The 22,402-nt window shown below is 34.8% G+C and overlaps 1 protein-coding gene across 17 annotated transcripts; it reads right to left on the minus strand.

Moving 5' to 3' along the window:
• Nucleotides 1-5,770: 5,770 nt before the first annotated feature.
• LOC109794068 (beta-galactosidase 4) lies at nucleotides 5,771-10,690 on the minus strand. Of its 17 annotated transcripts, none has more exons than XR_014429469.1 (7): nucleotides 10,353-10,690; nucleotides 9,917-10,005; nucleotides 9,704-9,809; nucleotides 9,533-9,619; nucleotides 9,220-9,338; nucleotides 8,963-9,051; nucleotides 5,771-7,812 (listed from the first exon to the last, which is right to left on the minus strand). XR_014429469.1 is itself a non-coding variant. In XM_083063193.1 (6 exons), the coding sequence occupies exons 2-6, from the start codon at nucleotides 10,127-10,129 to the stop codon at nucleotides 9,306-9,308; spliced, it is 342 nt and encodes a 113-aa protein (XP_082919319.1). In that variant the 5' UTR covers nucleotides 10,130-10,275; nucleotides 10,353-10,690; the 3' UTR covers nucleotides 8,190-9,305. The 17 variants fall into 17 exon arrangements, 3 of the variants coding, with proteins under 3 accessions (XP_082919319.1, XP_082919318.1, XP_082919317.1); XR_014429465.1 differs by having other exon boundaries at nucleotides 5,771-7,380; nucleotides 7,516-7,812; nucleotides 8,963-9,338; XR_014429468.1 differs by lacking the exon at nucleotides 5,771-7,812 and adding an exon at nucleotides 8,190-8,453.
• Between the last annotated feature and the right edge of the window lie 11,712 nt (nucleotides 10,691-22,402).

Below are 22,402 nucleotides of genomic sequence, written 5' to 3' on the forward strand. Positions count from 1 at the left end.
AGGTTCTAGGAGAACACCTGGTATATAATTGTTAATTTTCTGTTTCTTGTAATTTTTATGGAATTAATTCAAGTATAGATGCTAGGGAATGTCATGGATTTATCTTTACTTGAAATACTATAAACCTTTTGCTATGTTTTTCCAATTATATAGAATTGACATTTAATATATTATTATATTAAAAATATAATTTTGCAATAAACCTCTACATTTGGAAAACTAGCTATTCTTATGATCCAGGAATTACCAATTTTTGTATATGCAGGCAGGTATAAATTTATAATTAAAAAAGAATTTAAAAATACTGGTATATTTTAGCGACCGAAATAGCAACTGAAATTATTTGTAGTTAATTCAAGTTATTAACGACTGAAATAGTGACCAAAATAATTGGTAGCTATTTCAAATTTTTAGCGACCGATTTTATTTGTATCTATTTCATGTTTTTAACGACCGAAATAGCGACTGATTTTATCCGTACCTATTTCAGTTTTTTTAGCGAACGAAATAGCGACCAATTTTATCCGTACTTATTTCAGTTTTTTAGCGACCGAAATAGCGACCAATTTTATCCGTACTGATTTTTCGGTCGCTAAATTGCGACGGAAAAAATTTCGGTCGCAATTTGAAATAGCGACCAGGGTTTTAGCGACGGATTTTTTCGGTCGCTATTTCGGTCGCTGAATGAAATAGCGACTGAATTTACCTAAATAGCGACCGATTTTGGTGGTAGCTAAAACTTGATTTTTTTGTAGTGATTGCATCTGAGTGTACGTTTGCGCGTTTGGGTGGTTCTTGAGTTTTTGACCGATTGCATTGGGCTCGCGTTTGAGGTTAGTTTGAAAAATCCTTTCTTAATATATTAGCTAATATGTTAAAAATAAATGTATGTATTGATCTATTAATATATTAGTTAATATTATCCTCTTTTTCGCGTTCGGGTGGATCATCGTTTATTAATATATTAGTTAATACTAAGTAGAAAATTCTTCATGTTTGGGTGGATCTCCAAGCAGAACGGCCCGTTCTCCATGCAAAGCGGGTCATTCTCTAGACGTTCTCCAAGCAGAACGAAACATTCTCCAAGCAGAACGGGCCATTCTGCTTGGAGAACGGTCCGTTCTGCTTGCACGCGTTATGTTTTTTTTTTTCTTTACAACTTTTTTACGTCGGCTCTTGTGAATGTCCGACGTAAATTTACGTCGGCTATCACAACCGATGTAATACATCTCCCACATTTACGTTGGACCTTTTTCTGACGTAAAAAGCTTAAAATAACCGACATAAATTACCCTTTTTGTACTAGTGATAGTAAGATTGTTCCTCTATAAATTCTATGAAGCATGATCTTGAAAGAGTTTTGAATACTCTAAAAGCATGTTGGTAATTATATATATATACATATATATATATATATATATATATATATATATGTGTGTGTGTGTATTTTGTTGAATTCTCCCATGAATGATAGAATGAATTGTATGGATTGCTTCAAATTGTTTGGTTGTGGATTTATGTTCTAGGGCTTTTGATTAGGTAATTTTCATAATGTGAGAATTTTGTACAGTGAATATGGGTTGTGTAAGTAAAAAAGATGCTTTAATGAATTGTGATTTCCTTGTGTGGGGATGTTGTTGTGAGAGCACAAGTGGGCATAAGTGAGCATTATTGTGCAAGTGGGTGACAAAGACCATGTTTAATGTGAGCATGGTCATGTTGAGTGTAACATGGTTGTGTCAAGCTAGCCATAACCATGCTCATTTTCCAAAGTAGAAAAGTGAGTTTACAAACATAGATGTGTTAAGGGTAGCATTATCATGCTAAAAAATAGAGCAAGAATGTGAGATTGGGAACACGGGTGTGTTAAAGGTAGCACGACCATGCTTAGGAAAATGAGGCGGAGTTGTGAGAAACCAAACATGATCATGTTTGGGCCTAGCACAACCATGCTTACTCGCTACTCTACTTATCATGATCATATTAGTGCTTCAAACAACTGTACTATTCTTTGTTGGCATTGATTGCCTTTGGAACTTGAGTAAGTGAGAGCCAAGATAATTAAGAATGAAGAGAACAATAAGATGGTAAAGTTATAGGAGTATTAATTAGCACATAACATAGAGCACACTTGTGAACAGTTGAGAAATATAACTCATTGAACGTGTGAGTAATTGAATACAATTGACCATGTGCTACTGAATACACTTGAACATTTGAATACAATTGAATTGAACTATGAATATTGGTAACATCCATCATTTTTATGAATTCATGTTTTTATGGGGTATTGATGTGAATTTTGATGTTAGGGAGGTCCCTTAGTAATTAGTTTGTCAAGACATTAAGGGTCAACTTCATTTGAGAACCCTAGTCATACTCTGTGATAAACATGGGTAGACCTAGCGTGATCATTTGATCTTGACGCATCCTAGTGGATTTTAATTTCTTTTATTAAGAATGTTTAGTGGTTGGCACCTTTATTAGATATTAAATTTATTTGAATTGGTTATTTAAAAGAAGACATGTAACATGGCTTCCAAGCCTTTTTCGTGGTTTAAATCTAAAAATTAGTTAACTTTTGTAGGTAATACAATTAGTAAATTACTTTTTATATTTATAAATGTTGAGCTAATTAATCACAATTATATTTTTGCACTAGTTGCAACATAAATCAAGTGAAAAAAATAAGACTTGGGGGAGGAATACAACAAGATCAAATTTTGAAGTCAAAATAAGATAGAGAAGTAAAAGGGTGAAAAATTGGTCAGGCCAAGATATTTTTAGCCTATCCAAATTGAGATAGCAAGTTGCAAGATCCAACTCGAGCATATAATTTGGTGGGGAAAATTTGTAACCTCAAGGTGAAGAAAAATCTCAAATTCACTCAACAAATTTATTTAGGTAGGTGATTTTAGCATAAAACAACACATTTTTTTCCTATAATAAAAGGAAAACAGATTCATATTTGAAGACACTTTCTCTACTCTAAAACACTCTCTCTACTCTCAACCTTTCTCTTTCTAAGGAACTGAAGCTTTGTTATAGAAGGAAACACACCAATTGCTCTTGATCTTGAAAAGCATAAGCTAAATCAAGGGATGGAATCATTTTGTAATCTTGACTTGATACTTCTTAGTATAAGTACCTAACTTTCCTTTTTATTGGGATCAAATATAATCATTAACTTTATGTAATTCTTTTGATTATGCTTAGTCTCTATTTACTTTCATTAGTGATTATTTTCTACTCTTAATGCTTGTCTTATCTTGGTTGTTTGTGACATTGTTGGAGAAAAAAGATATACATTAGAAGGGGATTGAATAATGTATATAAAAACCTTACAATTTTGTAGTGAGGTGGTGAAAAATGCAAATAGATGAAGTACTGAAAAGTGATCAGATGAAGTACTAAAAAACTAGATGAAATGGCATAGGTTTTTTTATACTAGTTCATCTCCAATCCAAAGACTACGTCTAGTTCTCAATCCAACCAAATTGAGTTCCACTATCTTCAACAAGATATAAGTATTCTTTCACAAGTCACTTCTGGCTCAAACCAAGTATTTGTTGAGATTCATGGAGTAGTGAATCAACTAAGCTCTGAAGTATGAGAGAGCATGAGAGTTTTGATGATAACAAAGGGTGGATTCTAAAAGTTGAAGCTGACCAAGGACACAAACTAGTCAAGAAGAAGATATGACTATCATGATGTGTAATAGAAGTAGTTTATAAGTTCTTATATGAGATGTATTATTTTGATTAGCTTATTTTGCATGTGTGTGCTTTGTGCATGAGTTAATTTTAATCTAAATTGACTGAGAGTGAGTATGATGATAATTTAAAATACTTGGAAAGATTTTTGAAGTATAAAATTGAGTTTTTGAAAACTAACTCAAAACAATTGATTATCATTAAATATAATCGATTATTCCAGCAACAGGTGAAAAGAGTCTTGCTCTAATAATCGATTATCTGCTCTAATAATCGATTATCTGTGAAATAATCGATTATTCCAGGAAGCACTCTCTAGAATAACCGATTATCCTGCAAAATAATTGATAATTCTGTTCTTGAGTGATTTCCAGAATGAAGAACTAAATAATCGATTATCCTTTAAAATAATTGATTATTTGGTTCTGAAAATTTTTATAAATAGCTTTCACACTTTGAAACTTCAGAATAGAGAATGAATTGAGAATCAACGAGAGAAAAACTATATTGTGAAGTCTTTGTGACCTTCTTGGAGTGTTTTCTTTGTGAAACCAAGAAGAAAAATATTTTGTGAAATGCTTTGAAAAAGATCATTATCATCACTACATTCTTGGGAGAGGAAGATTAAGATTTGCTTTTGGAATTCATAGTCTGATTTGTTCAGCTTCCAGGTGAATTCGTTCCTTTAATTGTTTGTGTAAAGTGTAAGGAAAATCTTGAGTAGGTGTCTCAAGTGGTAAGGAATTCTTGTAGTGAATTTCTAGAAGAAATGCTTTCTTGGAGGCAAGAAAGTGGTTATCTTGAATGTATGAGTATATGCATGTGTGGTATGCTTGTAAAAAATTTTCATTGAGATAGTGGAACAAATCTTGATCAGGTTATGATTGAGGACTGGATGTAGGTCACATGTGGAGTGGCTAAACCAGGATAAAATACTTGTGCATTCTTCTCTCTCACTCTTATCTTTTACATTGAGCAAAATCTTGGTTGAGTGTTAAAGTGGGTGATCTTGATTAATATGTTTGTATGCATAACATTGCTTTAAACTAAACCAAAGTGTTGCATATTCAGTGTTTTTAACATTGAACTTAATCAAGATTAATCAAGAAAGAATATAGGACTCATTCCCATTGGCAAGTCTTTCAAGGAACTTCTTTGAGAGTTCATATTAGAAAAGTTTAAGTTGAAATAAAGATCCTTAGAACTCTGAAAATTTTTTAAGTGTCATAGAATCCAATTCACCCCCCTCTTGGATTGAGCCATTCTTTTCTAACAATTGGTATCTAGTGCAAGGTTCTTGAGTGTTAATCAAGATTTCAAAAATGGCCAACAGCAACCTACCTTATGGTGAGGGTGTGTTTATTCATAGACCTCCTGTTTTCAATGGTGAAAACTATGTCTATTGGAAAACTAGGATGAGAATTTTCATTGAAGCAATTGATATTGCTGTGTGGGATGCAATAGAAAATGGACCCTATATCCCTATGATCAAAGATGGTGATGGAAAGAAAGAAAAGCATTGGAGTAAGTGGAGTGATGATGAGAAAAAGAGAGTTCAATATGATTATAGAGCAAAGAACATAATAACATCTGCATTGTCTATTGATGAGTTTTTTTAGAATTTCTCAATGCAAGTCAGCTAAAGAAATGTGGGACACATTACAAGTTATACATGAAGGAACAAGTGATGTAAAAAGATCTAGAAAGCATACTCTTATAAGAGAGTATGAATTGTTGAGAATGAATCATGGTGAATCAATTTCTGATTTTTGAAAAAGGTTTACACACTTAATAAATCACCTTGTTGATCTTGGCAGGAAATTTGAAGAAGAAGAACTAAATTTTAAAGTGCTACAATGCTTGGTTAGATCTTGGTAAGCAATGGTTACTGCAATATAAGAATCAAAGGACTTAACTTCATTGACCCTTGCAACTCTCTTTGATTCAGTTTAAAGCAATGTTGTGCATACAAACATGTTAACCAAGATTATTCTTTTTAACACAACCAATATATTACTCAAAGTACAAGATAAGGGTAAGAGAAGATTGCACAAGTATTTTATCCTGGTTTAGCCACTCCACATGTGACCTACATCCAGTCCTCAATCATAACCTGATCAAGATTTGTTCCACTATCTCAATGAAGAAGTTTTACAAGCATACCACACATGCATACACTCCTACATTCAAGATAACCACTTTCTTGACCCCAAGAAAACACCTTTTGTATAAAACCCACTACAAGAATTCCTTACCACTTGAGGTACCTACTTAAGATTTACAATTAATCACAAAGAATTAAAGGAACGAATTCAACTGGAAGCTGAACAAATCAGACTGTGAATTCAAAAGCAAATCTCAATCTTTCTCTTTCAAGAATGGGATGATGATGATGATCTTTTCTCAAAGAATTTCAAAAACGTTTTACTTCTTGGTTTCACAAAGAAAACACTCCAAGTAGGTCACAAAGACTTCACAATGACGTTTTTCTCTTTTTCAACGTTAACTCATTCTTTGTTCTATCTTGTTCTGAAGTTTCAAAATGTGAAAACTATTTATAACATTTTCAGAACCAGATAATCGATTATTTTAAAGGATAATCAATTATTTTGTTCTTCATGATTTCTGGAAATCAACCAAGAAAAGATTAATCGATTATTTTACAGGATAATCGATTATTCCAGAGAGTGATTCCTGGGATAATCGATTATTTCACAAATAATCGATTATTACAGCAATGCATCCTTTTCACCTGTTTCTGGAATAATCGATTATATTTAATGATAATCGATTATTTTGAGTCAGTTTTCAAAAACTCTGTTTTATGTCTCAAAATAACTTTTCAAGTTTCTAACTCATCATCATACTCACTCTTAGTCAGATTAGATAAAGATTAACCCATGCACAAAGCACACATATGCAAAATAAGCTCAACAAAACAATACAACTTATGAGCTACTCCCATCCAGCTGCATATACCAGTTGAGTGCGGTGTCAGCCAAGCTCTCTTGGAAGCAATGGATTAAGAGCTTTTCATTAGTGGCATATGCAACCATCTTTCGGCAATACATGGTGAGATGACTTTTGGGGCAAGTCGATCCCACATACTTTGGGTGATCGGGCACTTTAAATTTGGGAGGGAATTGGATGTCCCTCACTAAGCACATGTCGGCGGCATCTTTGATATCAAAATCATGCCCCTCCATAGCCCTCAGCCGGTCCTCGAGAGCGTGGAATTGCTCCTTTGAAATCTCGGGCTCTCTAATTGTAATCCCCGCCCCAAGGGGTACAGCTTGCGGAGGCTCTTGCTCTTGCTCCTCCTCATGATGGGATTCATGGTCACTGTGTTGAGCCCGTGTATGTTTTGGTGACGCATGAGTTCCATCATTTGCGCCATTTGCTCCTTGAGCTGTGAGAGCTCGGCTGTAAGCTTCCTATTTTGTTCCTCCAACGCGTCCATCTTCTTGAGTTTCTGCACGCTGTCGTTAGAACATGGGAGAGACCAATCTACGAGGGAGATCGAGAGCTTGGAAAGCCTCGGGTATCCGTCTCCACCGACTACGAGACTTGGAGGAGCGAGAGGGGAGTGCCCCAACCATCCACCTCTTGCGCAACCGCAATCACGAGGAGGTTGCTGCAAGAACAAGTCGATGCCTTGACCAAGAAGCTGGAAATCATGGGAGCTCAGATGAGAGTTCTTGAGGAGAAAAGCGAAGAATCCAGTTTCGCCATTGACGGTCTACAAAGGCAGTGCAAGAAAAAAGACCATGAGATAGAGCGGCTCAAGGACGAGTGTGCTAACCTTAATGAGAAGGCTATTCGGGCATCCAAAATGCCAAAGGTCGAACCGAGTAGTCAACTCCGAGATGTCGACGCAAAGATAGCACGCCTTGAAGCCGAGTACGCAAGGCAGGCACAGTTGATCAAGGATATGCAAGATGATCTACTCTTGACTCGATCCGATGCGCAGCAATGGCGGGAAGTTGCTCAACAACAAACCGCAAGCCTTTCCGATTTTCGCAAGAAGGAAAGGGAAGGATTAGCACATATGGCTAAGCTCCAAGAGGAGAAGGATCGAGCCGAAGACGAGCTTAATGAGCTGCAAGCCATGATCAACTACTATATTCAAAAGGCGAAGGACGCTATATAAATATTAAAGAGACAAAAATAATTAACTTTAATATTATTTTTAATAAGTAGACTTGAATTTTTTTAATTAAAGTTATAGTAATACTCAAAATTACAGAGTCTTAAAGTAAAGAAAAATCCTATATATATGTAACTCAATGACATCCCTGCATTTCTATATATAAATGGTTAATCTTAACTATATAGTTTTTAAATAAGATAAAAAATTGAAAGCATGAGATATGAACCGTATAATTCCCAAAACACATGAAATGCATAATTACTAAAAAGTGTTAAACATAACAAATAACATATACAAAGGTCAATTCAAAAACATCAAAAAGCAAGTTAAAATACAAGTATCAAATTTATTAAATTGCCATCATTTTTTACACCAACAAGCAACTTTGTCTTTTCTTCGGCCATTATCATTGCATCATATATATATGAACAAAAAGGAAATATAGAATCCCTACTATTTCTATTCCAATAGAATTTGAGAAAGAAAGAATAGTAACACTCCAATATAACCTACTGTACAAGTTTTTCATGATCTCTTGGGTTCACAAATTCGTTGACCACTTCTTAGTTGCCAATAAGAACTTTATCTACCTGACACAACAATACATATTACAATGACTTAACTCAAATTAAAGTCAGCAAAACTAGAAATAGTCTAGTAGTTTGTGCATGTGATACACTAACCATAAAACACTAAACAACACATTCACGACATCTCCCTCAAACATAATAGACAATATAATTTCAAATATAAATTTTTCTTTTATGCCTTTTTGACCACTTGAAACTATTAAGTAAAGTGAATTGTTCCTTTAACAAAAGATCCAAATAACAACTCAATAAACATAAGAAAATCTAACAGGAGAGTGTAAAAGGACCTATACAACTATGCTGACACATTAAAATCGAAGACCCCATTTAAAATAAAATAATTAACAATATTTTTCATATTTAATTGATAAAGAAAATTATTCAGTCCAACTAAATACCATATACTTGGTCAAGCTTTACAGTAATAAAATCTCCATTTTAAGATATAATATAACAAACCTAGCTTTAGTCATCATCTGAAATAAAAGTTTGTTTGATTTTTGTCTTACCCTTGTAGTGTTATAAACAATGTGCCTACATTTAGGAAGAATGCTTATAGAACAAGGAGGCAAGTTGTAATGCTGGTTTCCAAATGCCACTGTTGCATAAGATTGTGGGTTATAGTTTGCAAGGAATGCGACACAAGCTCCAGACTTTGACTTTAAGACATGAGCCGTACATTAGTTATGAAAGTCAAAAGTTTAGTCTAGTTACAAAGATTTTAGATTATCATTGATAATTCCCAGATAATTGAATCAAGTTATACCTCTTCATAGTTTCCAAGCCCCTGTACAGTAGGATCTCTAGATACTAAAGCAGATTCACAGAGTTTTATTGCTCTATGTAAATCCTTCAAATGGCCATACTTTGGCTGTCTAGGCAGTCCTGCACACAGAAAGAAATAATATATAACTTAAAATCAAGCATGAAAAATATATGAGAACTTTGCTTTTACTCATAAATTTAAATACATATGAACTATGTTTAAGTTGTTTACACAAAATAAATGAATGTAGCATTGTCAAGGCAAGAAATCCAACGAATGAGACATTTAGAATTGCCATATTTATATCACATACCATATTCATCAAGAGGAGCATCGTAATCATAGCTGGTAGCATAAAGGGACCACCAACAGTTCGACCAAAATTTGTTCCCCCATGGTACTGGAATGAACAAAAGAAGGGCTTAATTGACGTAAAAAGGGTGAATCAAATCCACACATTAAAATCAACAAATGTTGAAGTTACCATATAATAATTAACAAATGATCCCCCTTTCTGTATAAACCTTGCAATTGAAAATGCCAAGTCCTCAACAGGCATGTAAGGAACTGCACCTCCAAACTCAGTTAACCTACAATTAAAAGAGGAACACAGGTAATGAGCATTCAGGCAAAACCTCAAAACCTAAGAAGTAATAAGGCACTTAGGCACTAAATACAAGCTACAAATTTATTATACCAACCAATCCAAGCTTCTGTCCACATCTTTGGTTTGTACGTCTTATTTGGAGAGAAATAATCATAGGAAAAGCCATTGCAAGTGTTAATCTGCAAAAAAAAAATCATTAGAATCAGGAGCCAATATTATACATGAATCCCCTATTATACATTCAGCCACTATTATACATTAATCCCCTGTTCTCACAAAGAAAGGCTCCGAATTGGTACTCATCACCACCACCTCGTTAGACCCATCAATCGTGTTGACGGTATCTGCTTCCGCATCATCCAAAGTCAAAGGCTTTTCAATGACAGGAATCAAAGGTGCGTCACCGACAAAGCTCTCTAGCAAGGCTTGGATGGTGGGTCCGTTGCAACCTTAAACCCTAAACACAATACATCACATACTACAACAAGCTTTGACAAATTCCAAAATAGTTTTCAAGTGAACTTACGAATCTTCTGGTCTTCCCTTCGGCAACGAACTTGCGTGAGCACCACCACGTTTTAGGAAACCTCTTTCGGGAGCGTTTGTGGATTTGGAGCACCACCATGTTTCTAAAGTGCTCCTCCGGGGTTGTCGAAGGTCAGCAACAGAAGAGTGCCCTAGGGTTGAGATGTTGAGAGGGAGAGCTCCTTCGGGATTTTCAAAGGTCAACAAGAAAAGAGCATCCGCGACAGTGTTGAGAGCGCTGAGATGGAGAGAAAGAGACAGAGCTCCTTCGAGGTTGTCAAAGGTCAGTGCGCAAGAGAAATGCACCCGCTTGTGAGAGTGTTAAGATGTCGAGAGGGCCTTCACTTTTACATCGGGAAAAATTATACCTGATGTAGAAAAATCATGTCATTTCATTTTTACTTCGGTAAATCACAAAATCGTTGTAAATTTTTTTATATCTACATATTTTTTCACAAAACTAATATAAATATATTTACATCTTTTATTTATTTACAAATTTACCACTACATTTTTTATTTACATCTATTTTAATGGAATCAATGTAGATATAACAATGTTGAATAGTACTTTTCTAGTAGTGATAATATAATTATCCTATATGTAGATGCATAGGGGCTCCTCTTGAAAAGATGCATGAAGACTAGCATAGACAAATTTGTGAAAATCATATAAATCAATAGCAATGAAATTGTCAAAAAATGTTAATCGAGAGACAGAGTATAAGTATTCTAGGCAAAATAAAATAACATTAGTGTAATTAGAAAAATATAAGCAATTTAAAATTAAGCTCCCCTGCTTCTGTAGTATGCTTTGCTCCTTTCAGGCTTTATTCCCTTTGTTTGCTTGTGGCTTGCTTGACTTTCATCCTTCTTTTTAACTCTCCTTATTTAATTTGTACTCCCCCTACTCCTCCTTTGATCTATAACTGTAACTCTCCCCCTTTTGGCATCATTAAAAGGTGAACAACTAAGCATCTGGAGGTGTCCTTTGGTTTTGGAGACGATCGAGCAACATGTTGAATTGTCACTCATACTCCACTTGTCTGTTTGTAGACACCTAATTTTGTCCAGGGCATACAAATAAGGAAATGGACTTCCATTATCAAATAAAAGGAGCTCCCAAGCATGGAAGCAACATGACATGACATCAAGAGACTTAAAAGCCTTGTAAAGATTGATTTAGTAGCCCATAACAGGCTGTTCCCAAAATGGAACAACCCGTTCCCAAACTGAAACAGACTGTTCTCAAGCTGGAACGGCCTGTTCCCAACATGGAACAGGCCGTTCTTAAACTAGAACGAGTTGTTTCAAACCACCAAAAAAGGCCTAAAACCGTAGTTTGGAACGGACCTTCCAACATGGCAGTTACGAGTTAAAACTCAACTCTAAAATGGGTCGTTCTGGTTTAAGAACGGGTCGTTCCAGATGTGAAATTAACACATGACCAATGGATCCAGAGGGCCGTTCCGAATTTGAAACGGGCCGTTCTGGCCACTTCTGATGTCTATAAATAACAGATTCAAGCACTATTCTCGAGGCCAGAAAATTCATCCAGAACTCCTTATAGCTCGAAATTTCTCTTTCTCTCTCTTTTTGTATTTCTTGAGATCTGTGAGGTATTTGTGTAGTGTGCAAGGTTGCCACAAAGCACCTAAGAATCCCACATTTGAAGAACATCAATAAAGCTTACCATGAGGTATTATCCACTGATCTCTTTCTCTATCTTTCATCTCTTTTATTTTAAATATTGTTATAATAAAAGAAATAACCATGTATACATCCCAGGTTAATTTGTGTAATTTAAATTTTATGTATATAAATAATCATCAATAAAGGGGATTTAATATTTAAATTATTATCTCGTATGCTAGTTTCATCATAGGGTACCGATTTAGGGCGTTGTAGGGGTGCTTAATACCTTTCCTACACGTAGCCGACCCCGAACCCAATTCTGGTTATCAAGGCCATTATTGGACTTTTGAAAAACCTTTTCTTTTTCCAATGTTTTGAGTAAAACATTGGTGGTGACTCCATGAACCTATTTTCAAAACCATTAATTAGGGATTAGTCTGGTCTTTGGGCATTCCTTAATTGATGAGATTTTTAAAAGGATGTCTAATAAACCATATAGGTCGCGAGATTGTAAATTTTCGGGTGGCGACACTGTTCAAAGACTAATGCAACATGTTTAGAAGGCTATTGATCATCTGATCTCTCTTGCTAGACACAACTCCTTGATTGAAAATGTTGAGCGAGGGCCCTGTGTCGTTTGGTGAGTGCGACAAGGGAGGTGGAGACGTCACATAGTATTCATGCTACGGAAAGGAAGACAGACTAAACTGCTTTCTAAATAGAAAGATGATAACCACTAGAAGAAAAACATGAAATATGAAGTTATATGGGGAGGCGTTGTTAGAAAAGAATGGCTCAATCCAAGAAGGGGGTGAATTGGATTCTATGACACTTTAAAAAATTTCAGAGCTTTTAGGATCTTTATTTCAATTCAAACTTTTCTAGTTATGAATTTTCAAAGAAGTTTCTTAAAGAGTTGATAATGAAGAATGAATCCTATATGCTTTCTTTATTAACCAATAATGAGATTCAAAGTTAAGAACAATTAATATGTAATACTTTGATTCAGTTTAAACCAATGTTGCATATACAAACATGTTAATCAAGAATAATCTCTTCAACATACAACCAAGATATTACACAAAGTAAAGATAAGGGTAAGAAAAGATTGCACAAGTCTTTTATCCTGGTTCAGCCACTCCACATGTGACCTACATCCAGTCCTCAATCATAACCTGATCAAGATTTGTTCCACTATCTTAAAGAAGAAGTTTTACAAGCATACCACACATGCATACAGTCCTACATTCAAGATAATCACTTTCTTGACCCCAAGAAAGCACCCCTTGTAGAAACCCACTACAAGAATTCCTTACCACTTGAGAAACCTACTCAAGATTTACAAATATTCATAAAGAATTAAGGAACGAATTCACCTGGAATTCAAAAGCAAATCTTAATCTTTCTCTTTTCAAGAATGTGATGATGATGATCTTTTCTCAAAGCATTTCAAAAACGTTTTTCTTCTTGATTTCACAAAGAAAACTCTCCAAGAATGTCACAAAGACTTCACAAACACATTTTTCTCTTTTTGATTCTCAATTCTATCTTGTTCTGAAGTTTCAAAATGTTCAAACTATTTATAAGTTTTTTAGAACCAGATAATCGATTATTTTAAAGAATAATCGATTATTTTGTTCTTCATGATTTCTGGAAATCAACCAAGAACAATTTAATCGATTATTTTACAGGATAATCGATTATTTCAGAGAGTGATTTCTAGGATAATTGATTATTTCACAAATAATCGATTATTGCAGCAAGGTATCCTTTTTACCTGTTGTTGGAATAATTGATTATATTTAATGATAATCGATTATTTTGAGTTAGTTTTCAAAACTCTGTTTTAAGTCTCAAAATAACTTAATCATTAAACTCATCATCATACTCACTCCTAATCAGATTAGATACTGATTAGCTTAAGCACAAAGCACACACAACAAAAATAAGCTCAACAACACAATACAATTTATGAGCTACTCCTATTACAACATGATAGTCATATTTTTCCTCTTGACTTTGTTTTTGACTTGTTTTGTCCTTGATCAGCTTTGTTCCTCACTTTGTTATCATCAAAACCTTTAATCTCCAGAGGTGAGTTGTGATCGAAGCCGTATCCGGTCAAATAAATACAATTAAATGTAATACTAGGAAGTGACTCCTAGGTCGTCTCTCAAGGACCGTCTTTTACTGTTAAAGGCTTAAACACACAGTGGGGGGGTTTGTTTTCGGATTTTCAGTTTATAACACAGTAAAACGAAATAAACACAGCAAGTAAAATAGATTGGTTCCCTGTTCAGATTGCAATTCTTTTATCCCTGGTTCTGAAAAGATTTCTCTGTTCATGAACTTAATCCTTGTTCCATCCGAGTTAACCAACTAGGCGGAGATTAACTCAAGGTTTCCCTACACGAATTAAGCAAACGTATACAACATTAAACCTCCACACAAGATTAAGCAACTTGTGAGCCACCTGATTCATTAAGCATGAACAGGTATGAAAAACGTTTCAGAGGTTCAATGAAGAAGAACCAAGCAGAACACCCATTCAAAACAAATAAAACCTCAAATAGATATTGCAATCTGCTCAAGGAACCAACCCAGTAGTTCTTACCCTTCCATTAAAATACAGAAACGAAAATGACAAAGAAGGAAAACGAGAATGGCAGAGAAGGAAAACGAAATGAGTAATTTGTATTTCAAATGAAAATGGAGTCTCACATTACAAGAAGCAAAACGTAAAAACAAAATGAAGAGCAGCCAGCCAGAACCAACAAGAAGCAAAACGTAAAAAGGAAGAAGAAAACCACAGGGAAGCAAAAACGTTCCAGCTAGAACAAGAGAGAAAAACGTGAGAGCCACTCCTGGAGACAAAACGTGAATCAATGAGAGGGGAGGCTACTGTTCACGTAGTCACCTCAGCCCCTTCATTTAGTGGCTGCCATGTCAGCCCTACACTAGCCCTAGGGTCCTATCAGCAAAAAAATATGAATTGGGCCCAATAAAATACAAGTCTGACCCACTACATTAAAATGGACTAAAAAAAACTGAAAATAAATGCTGAGGTGGAAAATGGTGCAGCAGTGACATGGCAGATGATGTGGCAGCTCCACTTGAAGTCCAGAAAATAATTCCAAGCCCGAATAATTATTAAACTGCCCTGAAAATAAAATTTTGGAATAATTAGATTCAGAAAATTCAAATTAGTTAAAATATGAATTACCGGTCCAATTAAAGCCCAAATAGAAAACAGTGGAGATAATCAACAGTTAAGCGCAAATCAGAGATTAAAATAAGTACAGAAAGGTAAGAAAATAGGGGAAAATAATGACTCATCAAGTTGATTCACCACTATGAATCTCAACAATCTCCCCCTTTTTGATGATGACAGACCATACAAGCCAAGCCATGTTGTTTTTCCACATTACACAACATTTCAAATCCTGCAAAACAAACTCACAATACCTTTCTCCCCCTTTGGACATCATCAAAAACAAACCAATATATGTATGTCCATAATACATAAGTATGAGCTTTATGCATACTTCTTATTTGCTCAGAATCAATGCCACAAAACTGATTTAAAAATAATAGAGACATTGTTCCAGCCAATTAACTTTGTGATCATAAAATTTTCAAATTTATCAAGTGATCTTCAAACACAATATCTAAACCATTGCCATAAGTATCGTATGATTAGCAACAAAAACATTAATTTTTCAACCAAAATCACAATGTGCAGTGCATTATTACAATTCAAAGTCCACAATCATCATCAATTATGCCAACAAATATCAAAGACCACATCTTAATGTTCAAAAAACAGAACATCGCACCACCAATCAACCAAACCAGAATTATCAAATCATTCAAACACAATATATCAGCAATTAAACTTCACATTCCAACAGAATTTAAATTGTTCAACATAATAAAGCAAGAAAATTGTTTAGAAATTAAAGCGATTACAACCCAATCGAAATTTAAAAATTTAAACCAAACTTCTAAAAACTTAAACAGAACACTAAATCACTCCGAGTCTTCAGGCATCCCAAGTTGAGCCTTAATTCGGCCTATCTCATGATCAAGGTTATCAAACCGATCAAGAATACCCGAATAGATTGACTCGTGCCTCCTAGACATCTCCATGACTGCATCAAGCTTATTAATCATTATCTGTTCGAATGGAGAGAATGGTTTAGGCTGGTCTTCATCATGAGATGGAACGCCATCCTCATCAGTGGCCAGTTCAGGGGTTGGAGGGACATCTCCTTTGAATACCCATTTATCTTCTTGTTTTAGCATCCCCATGTGATGCAAGGAAGATTTTTCAATCTTATTAGAGGCATGGAGAATAATCTTCTTCTCCCCTTTCAGATCTACCCCTGCTTTCTCAAAAATTTTAGATAACAATAAAGCATATGGAATTGGACCGTCCTCTTTCCTCCTGGCCTTCCACATACAATCGTTCACCACAAATACCTAATCAATCTTAATTTTCTTTTTGATAACATGCACCAGCAAAATGTCATCCCTTGACATTTGAGCATGGTTATGCAAACGCGGTTTAAGCATCCAAGCTATAATGAAAGAAATTAAACGGGAATTTTTCTTCATACCTCCTGTCATAAATTTGTTGTAGTTGGTGTTCTCCAGATTTCTCTGACAGTCTCTGAAGGTTGTCAGTTCCTCAAAATCACCGAAGTTGAAGGGTTGGGGTTTGGTACTCCCATTTCTACTCTGCCCGCAGCCTCCTTCAAGGTTGGACCATTAAGCTTTATCAGCTTGCCCTTCACAACTGATTGCATTATCCCTTCATTGCTTGAGGCAAAGCAGAGAAACAACCTTATCAGCTCAGGGTAGTAGGGTCCTTCCAGTTCCAAAAACTTCCCAAGTTCTTGGTGCTCTAGCAGAGTAGGAAAGCTAAACCCTTCGTTCTTGAACCACTCCAGCTTCATGGTTTTGGGAGGGATGATTCTCCAACCCGCATACCACTAGAAATAGTACTCTTGGGTTTTCTCATCCGCAAACCATTTAGAAATGGGTTGCTCCGTGGGCAGAGGATGTTTGCTCCCCCCCACTTCTAACTTCTTTGGTCTTTTGGAGGAAGAAGCCATTGTTGGGTTTTGGTAGAGGTGAAGAAAATGTGGAAGATGAAGAGGTTAGGGTTTGAGAGTTGAGAGAATGTGAGTATTTGGAAAATGAGAGGGTTTGGAGGTTATGAAAGCCCTAACACGTTTTTGGGTGGAGGAGAGGTTACTCAACTGAAAAATAATGGGAAGTTAAGGGTTGGCGCGAATAAAACCGTTCAAAAACCTTCTGGAAAACCAAAGGTCACGCAAATAATCGATTATCCATACAAATAATCGATTATTTGTATAAGTAAAATCCTTTAAAAAAACCTTTCTGCACTAAATAATCGATTATTTTAGGAATAATCGATTATTCCAGAGGGTCATTTTCCTCAACTTTGCCCAGATAATCGATTATTTCCAAAATAATCGATTATTCCAGAGACTCTTGGCATTCTACTTTCCAAATAATCGATTATTTCCCAAATAATCGATTATTTCCCAAATAATCGATTATTACAGAGACTCTTGGAATTCTTCTTCTCCCAGATAATCGATTATTGCCCAAATAATCGATTATTCTTATAGGCTTACTTATAATAATCGATTATATTTTAAAATAATAGATTATTCCAAAGAAGTTTTGCTTCTCCTGAATCTAACTTTTCAAACTATTCCAAATCTAATTCAACTCTTAAACACTCTCTTTTATGCATTATACATCAATGTTTTACACATTTATCAGCCAATCAATCACACAATCAATCTTAAATCACAATCAATTCAAACAAGATTCATTGATTATTCCTAGTTCAACTCTTAATTGATTAAATCTTTCCCTTGGTAGAGGTTTTTTAAATATGTCAGCTAATTGCTTACTAGTGTCAACAAACTCTACAACACAATCATTTCTTTAAACATGATCTCTCAAAAAGTGGTGTCTTATCTCTATGTGTTTTTTCCTAGAGTGCAAAATTGGATTTTTGGTCAGATTTATTGCACTTGTATTGTCACACCTTAAGGGTATTTTATTTAGCTCAATTCCATAATCTCTTAGTTGTTGTTTCATCCAAAGAATTTGAGCACAACAACTCCCAGCAGCTATATATTTAGTCTCAACTGTACTTAAGGCAACACAAGCTTGCTTTTTGCTATGCCATGAGACAAGTGCACTTCCTAGTAGGTGACAAGTACCACTTGTGCTTTTTCTATCAAGTCTACACCCAGCATAATTTGAATCTAAGTAGCCCATCAGACTTAGTGAGACTCCCTTTGGATACCACAAACCTACATTAGTTGTTCCTTTCAGATATTTAAGAATTCTCTTTACATATTTCATGTGAGATTCTTTTGGATTTGCCTGAAATCTTGCACACAAGCACATAGCAAACATTATATTAGGCCTACTAGCTGTCAAATATAAAAGCGATCCAATGATACCTCTATACTTTGAGTTATTAACAGCTATGCCTTTCTCATCCAAGTCAAGATTGCATGTGTTTGATATTGGTGTTGCAGCCTCCTTACACCCTTCCATACCAAACTTCTTTAATAGTTCATTGCAATACTTGCTTTGCTTATGAAGATTCCATCTCTCATTTGTTTGATTTGCAACCCCAAGAAGAATGTAAGCTCCCCCATCATTGACATTTCAAATTCTCCTTGCATGGTCTTAGCAAATTCTTTGCATAGAGAGACATTAGTAGATCCAAAAACAATGTCGTCCACATAGATTTGAACATACATTGTATCATTTTAAAACTTTTTCACAAACAATGTATTATTTACTTTCCCTCTTACATAGTCATTCTCAATCAAAAATTTGCTCAGCCTGTCATACCATGATCTTGGAGCTTGTTTCAAGCCATAGAGTGCCTTTTCAAGTTTGTAAACATGATTAGGATACTTAAAATCAAAAAAACCAGGTGGTTGCTCCACATACACTTCTTCTTGTATCAACCCATTAAGAAAAGCACTTTTCACATCCATTTGATAAAGCTTGAAATTCATTATAGAAGAATAAGCAACAAGTAATCTAATGGCTTCTATCCTTGCTATAGGGGCAAAAGTCTCATCATAATCAATTCCCTCTTCTTGATTATACCCCTTAGCCACTAGTCTTGCCTTATTTCTTATAATAATTCCTGATTCATCAAGCTTATTTCTAAAAACCCACTTGGTTCCTATAATTGGATAATCAGTTGGTAATGGCACTAAATCCCATATTTCATTTCTTTCAAACTGATTTAGTTCCTCTTGCATAGCAATTAACCAATGTTCATCTTTTAGTGCTTCATCTATACTCTTAGGTTCAACTTGTGACACAAAAGCCATAGTATTGCAAATATTCTTGATGGCTCTTCTAGTTGACACTCCCTTACCAATATTTCCAATTATATTATCCATTGATAAGTCCCTAGAAGTTTTCCATTCCTTAGGCAATTGTTCACTTGTATCCTTGGTGGTTTCATTTGGTTCACTCTCTTTAGGCTTTTCAATAGGTTCACTCTCCAATAGAGGTTGATCAAGCAAATCAGTCAAGTCTTCTATTTTAGTTTGCTTTGTCTCTTGTTTGTTAGTCTCATCAAACACAACATGAACTGATTCTTCAACAATTAGAGTTCTCTTGTTATAGATACTATAGGCTTTGCTACTTGTAGAATATCCTAAAAAGATTGCCTCATCAGCCTTTGCATCAAATTTTCCAAGTTGCTTTTTCCCATTGTTCAGCACAAAGCACTTACACCCAAATACTCTAAAGTATGAAATGTTAGGCTTCCTCCCATTATAAATTTCATAGGGTGTTTTCGGCCGGATCAGTACTTTGTTTAACACATGACAAGCTGTGTTAATAGCATCAGCCCAAAAATATTTTGGCAATTTGGTCTCATTCAACATAGTCCTAGCTAGTTCCTCAAGAGACCTATTTTTCCTCTCAACAACTCCATTTTGTTGAGGTGGCCTAGGTGCTGAAAAATTATGATTTATACCATGCTCCTCACAGAATTTTTGGAACAAAATGTTTTGGAATTCACCTCCATGGTCACTTCTAATAGAGGTGATGTTTGAATTCTTTTCATTTTGAACAAGCTTGGCAAATTTCTTAAAAGCATTAAAAGCTTCATTTTTGTTTGCAAGAAACATAACCCATGTGAATCTTGAATAGTCATCTACAATAACTAACCCATAATAGTTTCCACCTAGGCTCATGGTTCTTGAAGGACCAAACAAATCCATGTGAATTAATTGCAAAGGTCTAGTAGTGGAAATATGATTTTTGCTTTTAAAGCTAGCCTTCACTTGCTTGCCCTTTTGAAAAACATCACATAGTTTGTCCTTACTAAACTTGAGTTTAGGTAATCCTATCACTAACTTCTTTCTACTAAGTTTGTTTAAGTGATCCATGTGAATATGTGCAGCTCTCCTATGCCAAAGCCAAATATTTTCTTCTTTGGTTATTAAGCACTTAGTGTTGGAAATTGCTATGGAGTGTTCTAAGTCAAACATGTATATGTTGTCAATTCTTTTTCCAATTAATCTGATTTCTTTTGTCCTTTTATCACATATCAAGCAACAAGTATTATCAAATTCAATTTTAAAGCCTTTATCACTAAGTTGACTTATACTCAGCAAATTATGTTTCAGCCTTTCAACAAGCAATAAATTCTCAATCAATGTTAGGGAGGAGGAGTTACCAATATTACCATGACCAAGAATTCTCCCTTTGTTGTTGTCACCATAGGTAACAAACCCTTCATTCTTCAATTTCAGACTTGTAAATTTTCGGGTGGCGACACTGTTCAAAGACTAATGCAACATGTTTAGAAGGCTATTGATCATCTGATCTCTCTTGCTAGACACAACTCCTTGATTGAAAATGTTGAGCGAGGGCCCTGTGTCGTTTGGTGAGTGCGACAAGGGAGGTGGAGACGTCACATAGTATTCATGCTACGGAAAGGAAGACAGACTAAACTGCTTTCTAAATAGAAAGATGATAACCACTAGAAGAAAAACATGAAATATGAAGTTATATGGGGAGGCGTTGTTAGAAAAGAATGGCTCAATCCAAGAAGGGGGTGAATTGGATTCTATGACACTTTAAAAAATTTCAGAGTTTTTAGGATCTTTATTTCAATTCAAACTTTTCTAGTTATGAATTTTCAAAGAAGTTTCTTAAAGAGTTGATAATGAAGAATGAATCCTATATGCTTTCTTTATTAACCAATAATGAGATTCAAAGTTAAGAACAATTAATATGTAATACTTTGATTCAGTTTAAACCAATGTTGCATATACAAACATGTTAATCAAGAATAATCTCTTCAACATACAACCAAGATATTACACAAAGTAAAGATAAGGGTAAGAAAAGATTGCACAAGTCTTTTATCCTGGTTCAGCCACTCCACATGTGACCTACATCCAGTCCTCAATCATAACCTGATCAAGATTTGTTCCACTATCTTAAAGAAGAAGTTTTACAAGCATACCACACATGCATACAGTCCTACATTCAAGATAATCACTTTCTTGACCCCAAGAAAGCACCCCTTGTAGAAACCCACTACAAGAATTCCTTACCACTTGAGAAACCTACTCAAGATTTACAAATATTCATAAAGAATTAAGGAACGAATTCACCTGGAATTCAAAAGCAAATCTTAATCTTTCTCTTTTCAAGAATGTGATGATGATGATCTTTTCTCAAAGCATTTCAAAAACGTTTTTCTTCTTGATTTCACAAAGAAAACTCTCCAAGAATGTCACAAAGACTTCACAAACACATTTTTCTCTTTTTGATTCTCAATTCTATCTTGTTCTGAAGTTTCAAAATGTTCAAACTATTTATAAGTTTTTTAGAACCAGATAATCGATTATTTTAAAGAATAATCGATTATTTTGTTCTTCATGATTTCTGGAAATCAACCAAGAACAATTTAATCGATTATTTTACAGGATAATCGATTATTTCAGAGAGTGATTTCTAGGATAATTGATTATTTCACAAATAATCGATTATTGCAGCAAGGTATCCTTTTTACCTGTTGTTGGAATAATTGATTATATTTAATGATAATCGATTATTTTGAGTTAGTTTTCAAAACTCTGTTTTAAGTCTCAAAATAACTTAATCATTAAACTCATCATCATACTCACTCCTAATCAGATTAGATACTGATTAGCTTAAGCACAAAGCACACACAACAAAAATAAGCTCAACAACACAATACAATTTATGAGCTACTCCTATTACAACATGATAGTCATATTTTTCCTCTTGACTTTGTTTTTGACTTGTTTTGTCCTTGATCAGCTTTGTTCCTCACTTTGTTATCATCAAAACC

This window comes from Cajanus cajan, chromosome 9 (genome assembly GCF_000230855.2).
Source record: "Cajanus cajan strain Asha chromosome 9, NIPB_CcT2T_4, whole genome shotgun sequence".
Classification (NCBI taxonomy): Eukaryota; Viridiplantae; Streptophyta; class Magnoliopsida; order Fabales; family Fabaceae; genus Cajanus; species Cajanus cajan.

Coding starts and splice junctions, on each gene's coding strand:
- LOC109794068 (XM_083063191.1), bottom strand. CDS start 10,451: ATGGTGGTGCTCCAAATCCACAAACGCTCCCGAAAGAGGTTTCCTAAA. Junction 10,006..10,352: donor AAGGGAAGACCAGAAGATTC/GTAAGTTCACTT, acceptor TTTTTTTTGCAG/ATTAACACTTGCAATGGCTT. Junction 9,620..9,703: donor CATTTGTTAATTATTATATG/GTAACTTCAACA, acceptor TGTTCATTCCAG/TACCATGGGGGAACAAATTT.